The following is a 15,114-nucleotide window of genomic DNA, read 5'->3' as shown; positions in this document are numbered from 1 at the left end:
AACTCTACCCGCATCATTTGACTCCATCTCCCTGGAAACCCCACCTCCTGATTTATTGGACTTATGAAATATTAAAATTGCTGTGAAAATATATATATTTTTTAAAATTACTTTGTATTAGCTTAACCATTGGACTGCAGGGGCTATGGGATTGCAAATAAATTTGAGTGACACACCTATGGCATTGGATTAGAGCATATCATGTTATATTACTTACAGAGTTATTCGCTAAAGTGAGAATTCAAAGTGAGTTTAAGGAGAATTTCACATTTTACGCCAAAAGAAAAGCATAGCCATTAAATTTGGCTTTTTTAACCTTAACGTTTTAAGTTCTCGTATTAGTGAATAACTGACGCAAAATACATAATAGACTCAAGACATCTTTTTCATAACAGGAGAAATCAGAGGGAATTGTATATTCTTTTTTTATTTTTTGGCGTCACACACCATAGAGTTGCAGCCATGAAGCAAGTGGAGAGCAGTGCAGTAGAGACAGCTACAACAATACGGGATCCGTATATTTTAAACTTTGTTTACGTGGACTTGGTGTTTGTTAGAGTGCCCGCGTTCTTCCCTTGAATTGTGGTCTTTTGAACATTTGGATTTACAAAATATTTGTTCTGCACTGGTTATAGCAAGTCCTTCCCACAGGAGTGCTGTTTAATTTTAGATCCATCACACACAAGGGGCTGACCTTCCCTGAGCGCGATAGTAATAAGTGGTACTATACTCTCTCTCATTTTGTCAGTAATATTTCATTGTCGATTATTTTTATATTTCCACACAGTTTGCACTATATACTTACATTTTGTGTTTATATGCACCAGGTGTGTTGAAAATCTGTGCATCAAATCTTTTTGCGCACCATATTTGTAAGTTTTTTGTTTTTTTCAACTGTTTCATTCCCAAAAAATGTTATGGTTGCAACACTTTAAAGGGACTGTATAGTCACCAAAACAACTTTAACTTAATTAAGCTGTTTTTTGAGAATAGATTATGCCCCTGCAGTCTCACTTCTCAATTCTCTGCCATTTATGAATTAAATCACTTTTGTTTCTGTTTATGAAGCCCTAACCACACCTCCCCTGGCTGTGACTGACACAGCCTGCATGAAAAGAAAACTCCTGCTCGGTAAATAGAACTTTAATTACATACTGGAGGCTCCTACAGGGTCTAGCAAGATATTAACAGAGCAGGAGATACGAAATTCTAAATTAAACAGAATTTGTAATAAACTCCTGAGATGTGTCCACTGTACTGGGCATTTTGTTTGCATGCATCTCCTTTTATTCTTTTGATCTACTCTATCAATCCCTGCTGTATTGTAAAGAGGACATCCTGGGCTTTCAAGTGATAGGCTGGGATGCTGAGAACTTCCTCTTCCTTTTCATCAAAAATGAATTGCATTTTGCAAGACAATTCTTTCTTTGGTTCCCAGGAGGATAAAGTAAGTTTAAACATTAGATGACATTAGAATTCTCACTTTACAGGAAGTGTTTAGGAAGGCTGTGTAAGTCACATGCAGAGAGGTGTGCCTAGTGCTGCATAAACAAAGTAATTTAACTCCTAAATTGCAGAGAATTAAGCATAGAGACAGCATGTGCATGATCTATACACCAGAACTGCTTCATTAAGCTAAATATTTTTTATAGATTATAGTGTTCCTTTTAACATTTTATTCTGCACTTTAACATTATTGTGTAACACTTCACAAAGTATTTGAACTTTGTGAAGGCACTTGAATAGCTGTTTTGTATATTTTATGTTTTATAAAATGTTTGCCCTGTTTTTGTATCACCTGGTACAGTAATTGTTTTTTTTCAGTATTTGAAATTAGTGTGGCATTAAAGGAACAGTGAGCATATTTTTCTTTTTAAAATGATTTTGGAGAACCTCGTATCCCGTTAAGTAGAACATAGAAACATGACTTATTTTTAATTTGTAATTTTATATCTATGAGCTTATTTTAGCATTACTATAGTTAGAGCTATAGCATTGCAGGATTCCTTGAGGTTCCAGTACTGCTGTTCACACTAGGCATTATGGCATGGTTTCCTTGTGGCTGCCACATTCCGCAGAGGCCGTAATCTCAGCTGTTGTGCAGAATGATGTTAGCCCACACTTCTTGTATACATTTATACCAGAAAGACTGTGAGGAATAAGATGGCAACAGGACGCACATGCTAATGCTGATTTCCATGTTACTATACTGATATAACAATTTCAGATTAGTTGTTGACAGATCCAAATTTGGATGCCACAGTCACCAGTTGGTAAGGGTTTGTACAAGCTGTGTGTTCACATGTTCTCAGCTTCAGCCTGCATTCTGTTAACTTTGGAGAAAGTCTGGAAATAGGGTAAAATCAGTACAGCCTTTGCAGTTAATGTATTTACCATGAATCTGTCCGCTGACGGACATGTGGAACTGTCTTAATTAATCTAAATGTACACTTCACGATCTAAATATCTTAATCAATCTAAATGTAGCCACCCCATTCTAAATGTCCTAATCAATCAAAATGTAGACTTTTTTTGCAGGAGTATTCAAAGGGACACTATAGGTAGCAGAACCACTACAGTCTTATGGGACAAGCCTGTCCCGGCTGGCTGTGCAGTGTAAATGTTTACTCTGCTTCATAGTGCCAACTCAAGTGGCTGTCACTCTGTCAGGCCCCACTACTTACTTGGCTCTCTTTCGTCGTCGTGTCTTTCCCTATGCTCTGAAGGACACCGTGCCACAGATTTGAACGGAGATCAGCTCAGCAAATTCTCCTCAGCAGCTCCATGTCTGGCGGTCTTCCAAATGCTGAAAGTGATCATGCGGCGCCTATATGGTGTGGCTCACAAACCATCTCAAATGCAGCTTACCCGGGCTATAGGAAATGATCGCCGATTCTCCTTGCAGTCGATCTACCTGGGGGCCTGCACACCGGTTATTGGCATGTTTAAGGAAAAAGAGGGAACTGATGTGTTGGGGGAATATCAGGAACGTGAGAAGGTCATGCAGGTCTTCTCCCTATCTATTTGCTAGTCACCCAGTCCTCTTTGCTCAATACGTTCAGTGATCCCAAGCTCTGCATACAAATGCATTGAGGAAATATTAATTAGTACAGCTTGGCAAGCATGCGCATTAGTCTCCCAATGCTTCCTATGAATTAGATTGGCTGAACTCATCAGGAAATTCGATCATATAGGCACAGTGACTACAGGGTCCACTTCTTGATTACCCTTTTAACTTTGGGAGAGCCAAGTTAATGCAATGCATCAAAAACAAAGAATATGAAACATTTGAGAACTGACAAAAGCTTAGAGAAACTCAGTAGCTTGCCCTTCGGTAAATCACCGCTCAGGTCTCAAAATACTTTTTGCTCACTTGTGCAATTACTGAGAGAACATATTATAAAACGCATTGGACTGATGCCTGCAGTAAGGGCAATCCAAACCTGAAATACCAGCAAGTTCTCTTGGCATGAGAGATACAGCAATCCCAGATGATCAAGCATGCGTCCCACGTCTGGATTGCCCTTTTAACTTTGGGAGAGTCAAGTTAATGCATTGCGACAAAAACAAAGAACTCTGAGACATCCCTGCTAAATACAGAAGTAATGTCTTGATTTGCAAAACGTGTCCTACTTGCCCCCCAAAAAACATATTCTTTTTGATCTGTACTATTTTATATATACGAGCTCCAGTATGTATACTACTCATCCTAAATGCTGGAGATTTCTATGCCAAACGCTAACTCTTTTCATTTGTGCTCAGTCAGCTAATCCAAGTTCATGTAGTCACTGTATGACTACTGTTAAAGGAAAAGTATAGTGTTAGGGATACAGACCTAAATTCATTCATAAGTCTTTAGTGCCTGCCAATTGCACTAAGGATTTTTAAGAGCTCTGCTTTTCGACCAAATGCCTTGCGGACAGCTTGGGCATTACAAGCTTATTTAAAGGACCACTCTAGTGCCAGGAAAACATACTCGTTTTCCTGGCACTAGAGTACCCTGAGGGTGCCCCCACCCTCAGGGACCCCCTCCCGCCGGGCTCTGGAGAGAGGAAGGGGTTAAACTTACCTCTTTTTCCAGCGCCGGGCGGGGAGCTTTCCTCCTCCTCTCCATCTTGATCGCGACATCATCGGCTGAATGCGCATGCGCGGCAGGAGCCGCGCTCGCATTCAGCCGGTCGCATAGGAAAGCATTTACAATGCTTTCCTATGGACGCTGGCGTGCTCTCACTGTGATTTTCACAGTGAGAAGCACGCAAGCGCCTCTAGCGGCTGTCAATGAGACAGCCACTAGAGGATTTGGAGGCTGGATTAACCCTCATTATAAACATAGCAGTTTCTCTGAAACTGCTATGTTTATAAAAAAAAGGGTTAATCCTAGAGGTACCTGGCACCCAGACGACTTCATTAAGCTGAAGTCGTCTGGGTGCCTAGAGTGGTCCTTTAATGATGCACTTTCCCTGATTTAAACCTCTGCACTATAGTAGATATGGTCTTTGTTGTACCAAGAAGTGGGGCATCAGAGAGCAAACCCAGCATGACTAAACAACAGCAACAACAGCAACGGTACTGTCTCACTGAATCTGGGATTGTCGGGAGGTATATCAGATATTACAGCTAAATTTACTGCAACATAAAATGTCTGTTGCGAATGTTCTTTTAAACTAATATATGTAAAGGAAATGTTAGCTAGTGAAACACTTAAGGCCAACAAGCGTGTCTAACTGTGTTTCTTTTAAGGACTTCTTGTCATTTAAAATGCCAATGTGTAACTGATCTCATAGTGACTGAATGTCTAGCTCATATTTTCTAATAAACTTAATTGAGTATTGATCTTTAGTAAATTTGGAGTGCAAAGCACAGAAATAAGATTGCTGACTCCTTTGTGGCTAATTAAAGATTATAACCAACAGTTCTATTCTGAACCATATTGAATACCACATGTACACTTAGCTCCTGGGGAGGGTGCCTTAATATAATTGCTATAAGAAACCATGCGCGGTGGTCTTTTATTATGGCATGCATCAAAACAGTTTTATTTATTTATTTGCTTTTGTCAGGATATTTATTTAATTGTTATACCTTCCAGAAGGACACTTACATTTATGGCTGTGAGTGGGGTGTGTGGCCATGGGCTGTGCTGTAATAAATGTTTGGTGATTTAGTAGCAAGTTATGCAACTGAAACTTAATCTAGAACAAGAACAATGTATCCTATATACACACAGTTATTTCTAAACACATTGTAGTTTAAAGAGCTCACACATTACTGTATATTTTAGTTTAGAGTTCTTTCAATTTGTAAAATTTCCACCATATATAAATGAAAGTACCAGTTGAATGGAAACATCCCCAGCAGAAACTTGAAATAGAGGGGTAGATTTAAAAAAAAATTGTTGGAACTATATACCTTCTGTGTGCGATTTTACATTGAACCTCCAACAGATTAAGGCAATGCACATTTTTTTTCTAACCTTCATTATTTGTAACCATTCTTATAATGGAAAGGATTAGCTGAAGATCTTTTTTTCCATATCTGAATAACTTTAACTTTGTTTTCATTTTCTCTGTTATACCATTTTCCCAAATGTTGGTAATTTTATAATTTTCTTCTAATTTTTTTCCTATTTCTTCTATTTTTTTTTTTTTACATTTAGTTTTTAACTCGTGCATATGAAAATTATTGTGATATTGAGATTATATTCCTGACACAAAATAGAAATGCTTCATGCTTTTATTAATCAATTCTTTAAGATCTATATCTTGTATGTTGTATTCGAAAGTTTTAGTTTGCGTACTCTGCAATCTCACCTCTTATTATTTCTATTTTCTCCAAAAATGTATATGGCTATCAACTACTAAGTTTAGTTTGATTGATTTGTATCTCTTATCTCTTTTGTTAACCCATAATTTGCAGTTTAAATCCAGGCCTTTTATTTTCATTGTTTCCATTTTATTCAAAGCTTCTTTACACATTTCTTGATTGCACCATTTTGTTAAACCGAGAATCTTTGAAGCATCATGACATTTTTGGATATACTGAAGAACAGTACCACCTTTTAACCATACATAATCGTTAAAAATGTTTTGTTTTTCTTTTAGCCATTTTTAGTTAGATGTATTAATCTAAATAAATAAGTCCATTTAGGACGTATTAACATGTACAGCTTGGAGGAAACTCGAGACAGGGGGGATATGATAGAAACATTTAAATACATAAAGGGAATCAACACAGTAAATGAGGAGACTATATTTAAAAGAAGAAAAACTACCACAACAAGAGGCAGAGGCGTAACTGGAAACCACAGGGACCCCTGGTGCAAAAATTGCCATAGGGCCCCTCATAGGTCTACCCCTCACCCCATATGTCCCCGCCCCCATACATCCCCGCCCCCCACACATGCAGACAAACCGATACACACGCAGACACACATACATATATGTAGACACACATTCACACACACACACACACTCACACATACACACACATACAAATACACATACAGAAACATACAGACATACAAATATACAGACACACATACACAGATATACGGATACAGACATTCTCTATCACACACAAACACAAACTGTTAAAAAAAAAAAAAAATATTGTGACTAACCTGGGGTCCAGTGGCTGCCTCATGCTGATGCGAGTCAGAGCTCCCACTCTGACTCCCTGCACGGCGCTCTGTTGGCTGGGAGGAAGTGACAGCTTCCTCCCAGCTCTGACATCATCACTGACATCATCAGCAGTGCAGACCGGGCCCCAGGATGCTTTTGGGGCCACCCGATGGGCTCCTTTAATACGGCCCCTGCATTTTTTGGCGCGTTCGAGGCCGCACCAAAATGCTGGCAGGCATCCTGGTCGCAGGGGTCAACAGGGCGGCCAGGCCCCCTGGAATGACGGACCCGGTCGCAGTTGCGACCCCTGCGACTGTGGTAGTTTCGCCAGTGACAAGAGGACATAGTCTTAAATTATAGTGGCAAATGTTTCAAAATAATATCAGGAAGTATTACTTTACTGAGAGGGTAGTGGACGCATGGAATAGCCTTCACAGTGAAGTGGTAGAGGTTAACACAGTGAAAGAGTTTAAGCATACATGGGATAGGCATAAGTCTATCCTAGCCATAAGATAAGGCTGAGGACGAATGAGAGTATTTCGAAAATTGGGCAGACTAGATGGGCTAAATGGTTCTTATCTGCCGTCACATTCTATGTATATATGATCTTATTATATAACCTCTTCCCCACCACAATATCTCAATATTACATATTTGTTTTAGATTTTCCATTGCTTGGTACTACTAGGTTTTTAAAATTACATTCCAATATTTTATATGGGGCAGGGTATATTATCTTGATTCCCTGATATTCTGTAGGTCATTGGGCCCAGTTAAATCTATATTTATCTTTTCATTTAGATTCTTCCCTTTAAATTTAGAATCATAGCAGATGTTTTATCTATAGTCAATGTATAATTGGAGAATCATCCAAAATTATGAATTTCTTCAATCAAAGCTGTAAGGGATCTATCTATATTACTTATGGTGACAACTATAACAGATTAAAAACGATTAAAGTTAATAAAAAGGTGGTGAACTTTGCACAGCTCTTTCTCTCTCGATGAGCTATTGATCTGAAAAGAAGTTAGCAGAATCCTTAAGGCTATTTTGTGAGGTACAGTGAAGAAGTTACTGGTTTGTCAATACACACTAAATGTTTGTTTTATTTTAGGTCGGCTTTGAGAAATGTTTTCATTTTGACACTTAGCAGTTATCTGTATCTATATTATTTATGTGGAATACTATTCTAAATTAAATCTCTTTTATTAGTTTATTAACCTGCCACATGCAATACTGAAAATTTAGCAAAATAGCACCAGTTAGGAAAAATCTTTTATATGCCTCCAAATTATGACAAATTAGGTGAATAGGCAACTAGAAGTGAACACATGCCATTAAAAGGACACACGTGTGTGTATCAGTGCTCTGGGCATTGCTGCCTCTTGAGGTTAGCTACTCCAAGCTAAACAACCAGGGACAAGACCGGTTGTCTAATTGACAGTCAAGAATGTATTAAGTTTGTAAAAGTGCCAATACCTATTGAAATCTGCACTTTTTAAAAAAAATGAATAAAAAGAAGACATACTATTGACACATAAAGCAATTCAGCAAGTTAAAGACTTTGCAAACCCTCCCCTTCCAAACCAGCCCAGATGTTCTGTGGCTGTCCAATCACAGGCTTCCCAATGTAGCTCAATGAGAAGTCTTTGAAAGGCTGATGCTCTGGGCAATTATCTGACTTTTGTGTTTAGCTCCACTGAGATAAACAACCAGGAAGTAGCATTACCAGTTGTCTGATTGACATCCACGGGGATGTAACAAGGTTAATTTATAAAAGTGCCAAAGCAATTAAGCAAGCTAAAGTGCTGTAAGTGTTTATAATGTTCCTTTAAGAACTATATATGGGATTAGAAGGGATTTTTGTTGTGGTTTTTCTTTTATTTCAGTGTTTTGCGTTTTTTTTTGTTTTTTTTTTTAAATATTGCTAAATGTTGTATTTTTTAGTTATCCACAAACCCAGTATCAATGCAACACAAAGGAAATGCCATCCAAAAACGAAAAGGAATTAAGAAGAAAATGTTAAATGTAGAAATAAAAATTTGGTTGTTGTGAAATAATTTTTACTTATGCAACATATTTGCTGTTCAGGCATCGGCTAGTTTAGTTTTGTTTTTCTACATACTCCTAGTGAAACTTATTTTACAGAAATGCATAATAATAAGAAGACTATACATTCTTTCTCAATGGATCAATTTCAAATAATGTTTTTTTTTGTTTTTTTTTGTGATGAGCGTGCTAATGGTTGTAAGAACCAAGTGCTTTTGTCTTGAAGGGACAACATCTACAACAGAATGTCCATTCTCATCATAGACTCGACATGTGCCTGTATAGACTTTATATTGAGAAAAACAATGTTTGTGTTTGCTTGTGTATTATTATTATTTTTTATCATTGGCTTCCATTGCATTTCCTTTCAAAAATATTTTAAAAGTTTGTATGTTTTGAATTTTAGAAAAGGAGTACATTTTTTCTATTGGACGTTGTAAGAAATCAAGTTATTATTGGTTAAACTGTGTATGTATATTAAAATATAATTTTTTCCATTTTTATTATCTAGTTTTCTTTAGAAAATTGTTGGTCATAAATGTTCACATCACACCAATTTAACAGATGCAGTGTCAAGACTTTTATAATATCATAGGATTTGCCTAGCCATGTGTCCTGGTGTTAAAATGCCACTCCATGCAGTAATAAAGATTTTTGTATTTTTTGTATTATTTTAAAAAAAAACACCAACTTAAAGTTTTTTGGTGTGTAGATTGTGCCCTGCAATTCTCTGCCATTTAAATTACTTCTTTATTCAGCCCTAACCACACCATAACTGCCTTTGACTCACATGGCTATGAAAAAAAATTACATTTTTACAGCACAATGTATTTACTTTAGAAGTTATCTCCTGCTCTGTTATTTGAACTTTAATCACAATCAGGAGGTTGATGTAGGCTCTACAGGAAATTAACAGTAAGATATAAAATTATATATATTGACAATACTGTAGTTTTGTACAATTTAGGATTATTGGATTATGACAACACATTTTTTAAAATATGTAAAATCCTTGTATTTTAGCACGCAAAACAAAAAAGAAGATTAAAGGGATCCAGCCGTCTAACTCAACAGCCGTACGTGAAGTTCCGGATAACACTTTGAATAAGGTCATGCTTCCTGCTGCGGTGGCTCAGCTTACACCTACCCTGATCTCATTATTGGAGGTGATTGAACCTGAAGTTTTGTATGCTGGATACGACTGCACCGTACCTGAAACAGCCTGGCGACTCATGTCTAGTCTGAACATGTTAGGAGGGCGGCAAGTGGTCTCTGTTGTCAAATGGGCAAAGGCAATACCAGGTAATGAAATAGTGTCTTAGGTTGCATATATTTCTATATTTGTTAGTTTTGGATCTTCTACAATTTATATGTAGAATTTTTTTTTAAATGCAGGTGACTTTGCATTTTAAGATTGGCTGTCTGTTACTCTTGGCACATGAAATTGGCACATGTCTGCTGTGCCTACCAGGAAATTGGGCCATGGAAAATTGTGTATAAGGATTATAGTGTGTTAGTCTGGAATTCCTACACAATAGCACAACAAGACCAAATAAAAGTTGATAGGGAGGGTGCTTAGACCTTTCTGAGGAAAAGGGAGACTCTTAGGGTTATGTACAAAAGTAAGTGACTTTCAAATTGAAGGCCAGAATGTTGTTGTTTTGACCTTAAATTTAAAAATCACTTTGAATTTCTGTCAATTTTCTCTTTATTGAATAACCCTGTTAATTTCTAACATTTTGGAATTGATCAGCCAGAAGTAAATGTTTTAACAGTTTTTTCCCCCTGAACATTAAGCATCCATCATTGAAAGTGTTAATCCCTTATAAGGTCTTGTAATTGTATGGAAGACTGTATTAAAGTCTATTATTGCAAGTGTTTCAATGTATAATTTATAAGATTTTATTCCATTAAAACCCGGGCTAATTCAGCACTTCTATTAATAACATCCCTGTCTATTTTTCTCTGTAGCCGTTCTCTGGCTATTAGAAGTAATTTGTAGAGAGAAATTGAAAATGGGGCTTTTTAGAGAAAGATGACTGCTATAATTGTCAATATATTTAGGTTTCAGGAACTTGCACCTGGATGATCAAATGACCCTTCTTCAGTACTCCTGGATGTTCCTTGTTGTATTTGCCCTTGGATGGAGGTCTTACAAGCAATCCAATGGGAGTGTGTTGTATTTTGCTCCAGATCTGATAATTACAGAGTAAGTATCACTTTTTTCATTTGGTAATACGGATCATATTCTTGTTTTCGTTGTCAGTTTATGTATTATGTTGTAGAAATGCCCATTTGTGTGAAAGAGGAACGGAATTAAGGTTATTTCCATGTTAGAGGGTTTACAGTGAGTGGAACATTCACACACTAGTACTAAATACATAGTAAATATATATATATATATACATATATATATATATTTGCAAATGATCTTGCTTTTTCAAATGATATTACACTTTTTGTATTACAACGAGGAGGGTTATTGGCAAAGAAAGCATGTAGGCATGGTAAACTTTCTATGGACTACTTGTTAATTTTTTTTATATATTTTTTTTACTTGAAACACCTCACAGTCTTGGTGAAATGGAGAACACCCACTGCGCTTGAGCAGTTTAGAAGGAAACTAATATACTACTTACCACTCTGAATTTAGCCCTGAATTTCTGCTGAGGGCTAGAAAATTACATCACTGCATTCTTTGAGCTTCAACTCAGCAGTAATGATAACCCATACACTAGACTCACTCGCAGTTGGAAAGGGAGCTTTGGCCACACATATAGAGAGTCAAAAATAAAAAAATCACTCTAAATCAACAGAGCGCAATGAGCTCCAAAATTCAAGTAACTATTTGCCGAGTCCTTACTGGCTGGTAAATTCTGCATTTATATACTCCTCTTGCCTAGACACATGTTGGAGATGCCCTGACTCCCTCCCTTATACTTTGTTGGACTGCCTTAACACTCACCCATTATGGACAACAAGGCATTAACACACTTGGTGGGACACACACTGTAGCTGAGGTGCTGTTGGGTAATACCAGTGGGATGCCACACTGTGCTACAAGATCCCCTCAGTGGTGAATCCATGAGGAGCAATAAGGAAACTGCTTTATTAAGCAGACTGTGGTATATGCATTTACTGAAACCATGTTTGGTTCCACTTGCTTTAAACCGGCACTAAACCATCAAAGGTCCATTAGAGGAAAAATGGTGCAGTGGCTTGCAGATATGACATTGACTTTAAAGAGTCACTCAAAGCACCATGGCCACTTCATTGATTTGAAGTGGTCATGGTGCCTGGAGTCTTTATGTGCAGTGTTTAACACCTTTGTTTCTGTTGATCATTAGCCAGCCTGGAGTTTTTATGTGGCTAATGTCAATTCTGTGCACATTTTCATGTATAGTGTGACATTCATTGGTTGTGAGTGGTCAGCTGACTCTCGGCCAAATGGACTGGTTTTTACAGTTCTGCAGAAGCTGAAAGTCTATCGCCCGGCATGACAAGAGCCTCAGAGCCTGAAGAGACCTTATAGGCTGTAGTGGTTATGATCGTTACAAAAGCCCTTTAAGGTGATAGATTAAAGAGACACATTAAATATTAAACACCATGATTACTTAATCATTATTACTTACTGGAGTGGTATGTTGTGTTTTTTGTTTGTTTTGTTTTGTGTGTGTGTGTTTTTTGTTGTTTTTGAGGGGTGATTCTGTCAAACCATTTTCAAGTAGTTTAACAAAAAGCTAAAGTCCAGCCCAAGTGTTGCAATACAGATATTGTGAATATTTCACTTCCTCATTAACTGCCCAAAGGAATCTAACCTTGGACAGCATAGCAGTTGGATGTAGGAATTGTAATAGACTTTGCTTGTCTTGCATTGCCTTATTCAAAGCTGTGCACAACACAACGTAGAACTGAGCATTTGTATATATGTTAAAGAAACAGAAGTTTTAAAGGATTCATAAATGTGTTTTGCTAAAGTATTCAACTTTTTTTTACATATTACTTTTTATAAAAAAACAAGTGTGTCTGTTTGAGGCTAAAGTGTCCTTTAAAACAAGTCTGTCTTAATTTAGCATTAGTAGGACGTTGAAAAAAATTATATTATTTGTTTGAAAAGCGGTTTCATTTGAAGATTTAAATAAAAAAAAAAGTTTTAAAGTTTAACTGTCAGATCTTTGCAACATCTTTGGCTTGCACTTTAACACTATCACAGCTGTGAAACTACCCCTCTTTCTGAATGCAAAACCAGTTATGGAATATCTGAGAGGGTTTCATAAGTAAACAACTCATAAGAAAAATGAGATATGTAGTGGGTAACGTCCTAAATATAGGTGTGTGTAAATGTATTCACATTTTTAATACATTAATATACCATGTAGGCAGTTTTTTTGTCCTCTACAAAAAAAGATTTAGGATTAATTCTCACTGTAGACATCTCTGTATTAATTATAGAAAGTCAATGCTCCTGGGGCAAACTTGGCACTTCTGTGTACAGTAACATGAAAGTGATACTCGCTATGCGAAGGTCACCGTTATAAGGTCAAAGCAGTTATTTCTTTTGGCAGGGCACGAGGTGACCAAAACAAAATGTATTCATTTCTTGCTAATGTAATTGTAATTCGCTTATTAAAGCCTTTGTAGTATTAGAATAATCGTTCAAATGTGTGCACAAAACACCTTGTGTATGAATTCACAAGTAGGAAAAAAAAAAGCATAGTGGACAGGAACATTTAGTTATCGGAAAGAAACAGGAATGGTCAGTTTAGTCTGCACATTCCTTGGCCTCTGTCTGTGCTAATGTTGTAATTAAACAGAACATAAATTAGAGATGGTGCCCTTCATATTGGTATCTTACTGATATGATGGATACTTTGTACACTGTTCTATATAAACTCACTAAATTGATTAACCCATTATGCTGGTGTCAAGACTGTCTTAACGCATGGACTTGCTGGGCATTGCCTGGGGGGCCCAGGAGCCCCCATGGGCTTGCCAACTTTTCAGTATATTATTCCGGGAGATTTATTCAGAACCTTAAAACCCTCCTAATTAAAATACTGAGGTGGAGTAACCACCTCCATATCAGCTGTTATCTGCACACAGGATCTTGCTGTTGCGAATACATATCTTGACATTGACGAAAGCAACATGCACATACTAATTGAACATAAGCAAAACAAAATCAACACACATCATTTTTTTGTAGCTATAAAGCTATAATAAACTTCGAATATTTTTAACAGTCCATATCAGCTGCCTATTAAACATTTGTGTGGATTAATCTCTGCTGGACAGCATGTTTTTTAATGTTTAAACACCGATTTTGCTGGAGGTACCAATAAATATAAGCTTAATTTTATTGATAATTTAAATTTTCATTCCTGTGAGTGACTGTGTAGACCGGACCGCAGTGCACTGCTTTTCCCGGGGCATATATTGCTGTTAAGACGGCCCTGGCTGGTGTGCCTAGAGACTCCAGTAACCGTGAAATGACAATTGGTCGTTGTTATGGGTGAGAATGTTTTACATTTGTGCATCGCACAGGTATAAATAACTGTCAACTGTAAAAAAACAAATAAACATGACAATATTAAAGGGTTGCTCCAACATGCTTATAGAAATGGTCATTGAGCATCAATCTGTATGTGCAGCATTACTGCTGGAAACGCTACCTATACAGAGTATTCAGTCATCCTGTGCCAGGTTCTAGTTGCATCCCTGGCACACATGAATTAAGCTGCCCGGAACTGTGTGTCAAAATTACGTCTGTTGTCAGCGTGCTCTGCGTACTGCCGACGGACGTATTTTGCCTCTTTCCTTGCATTCAGCACTACGAGCGCGTCTGCAGGTGAGAATGTGTTCCCTCCCTCCTGCTGTCCTTGCCTGCCTTTGCAAATACCCTACATGTTAGTTGATCCAAACCCCTCTTTGCTGCCCACACTCCCTGCCTCTTTCTTCCATTCCGGGGTCATGAGGTAGTAGGGCTTTAGCGGTGAGATGAGCTGTCACTCAGCTTATCTTGCTTCTCATGAACGCGAACACTGTGCATGTATTCGCTACTTCTGATAGAGATGAATTGAATCCAGTCTATGAGTATTTGATTGGACTTCGGAGAGTAATCTGGTGATACAACGTGATAACAAAGAAGACAGGGGAACAATCGAAGTGGGCCTGGCTCAGGATTCAAGGCAGGTTTTATGCATATTTCCACCTTGTTGGGTTAAAAAACAGGAGAAGGATCAAATGGTAATTGCCCAACAGGGCATTATTAACACAACAACAAAAAAAATTAAAATTAATGTTTTTTTAAGATTGGATATACCATTGATATTGTTGTTGACAAATTTGCATACCTTTGTATTGGTCATAAACATATGTAACGTTTTGGATCAAAAATGTTCAGTTGCTCTGAAGTGTTTTGTGGCATATGAAACCCAGCATGAGG

At 37.4% G+C, this 15,114-nt stretch overlaps 1 protein-coding gene across 3 annotated transcripts in view; it reads left to right on the top strand.

Annotated features, from left to right (window-relative positions):
- NR3C1 (nuclear receptor subfamily 3 group C member 1) overlaps window positions 1–15,114 on the top strand; it is a 231,607-nt gene that overhangs the window by 196,479 nt on the left and 20,014 nt on the right. For all 3 annotated transcript variants that reach the window (XM_063447391.1, XM_063447393.1, XM_063447392.1), the window contains exons 5-6: window positions 9,693–9,971; window positions 10,734–10,878. In XM_063447391.1, the coding sequence (XP_063303461.1) occupies window positions 9,693–9,971; window positions 10,734–10,878 (424 nt within the window). The remainder of the gene's footprint in view (window positions 1–9,692; window positions 9,972–10,733; window positions 10,879–15,114) is intronic.

Source organism: Pelobates fuscus, chromosome 3, assembly GCF_036172605.1.
Source record: "Pelobates fuscus isolate aPelFus1 chromosome 3, aPelFus1.pri, whole genome shotgun sequence".
In the NCBI taxonomy this organism is placed as follows: Eukaryota; Metazoa; Chordata; class Amphibia; order Anura; family Pelobatidae; genus Pelobates; species Pelobates fuscus.
The sequence above is the reverse complement of the archived record's forward strand: the minus strand, read 5'-3'. Positions and strand labels throughout refer to the sequence as shown.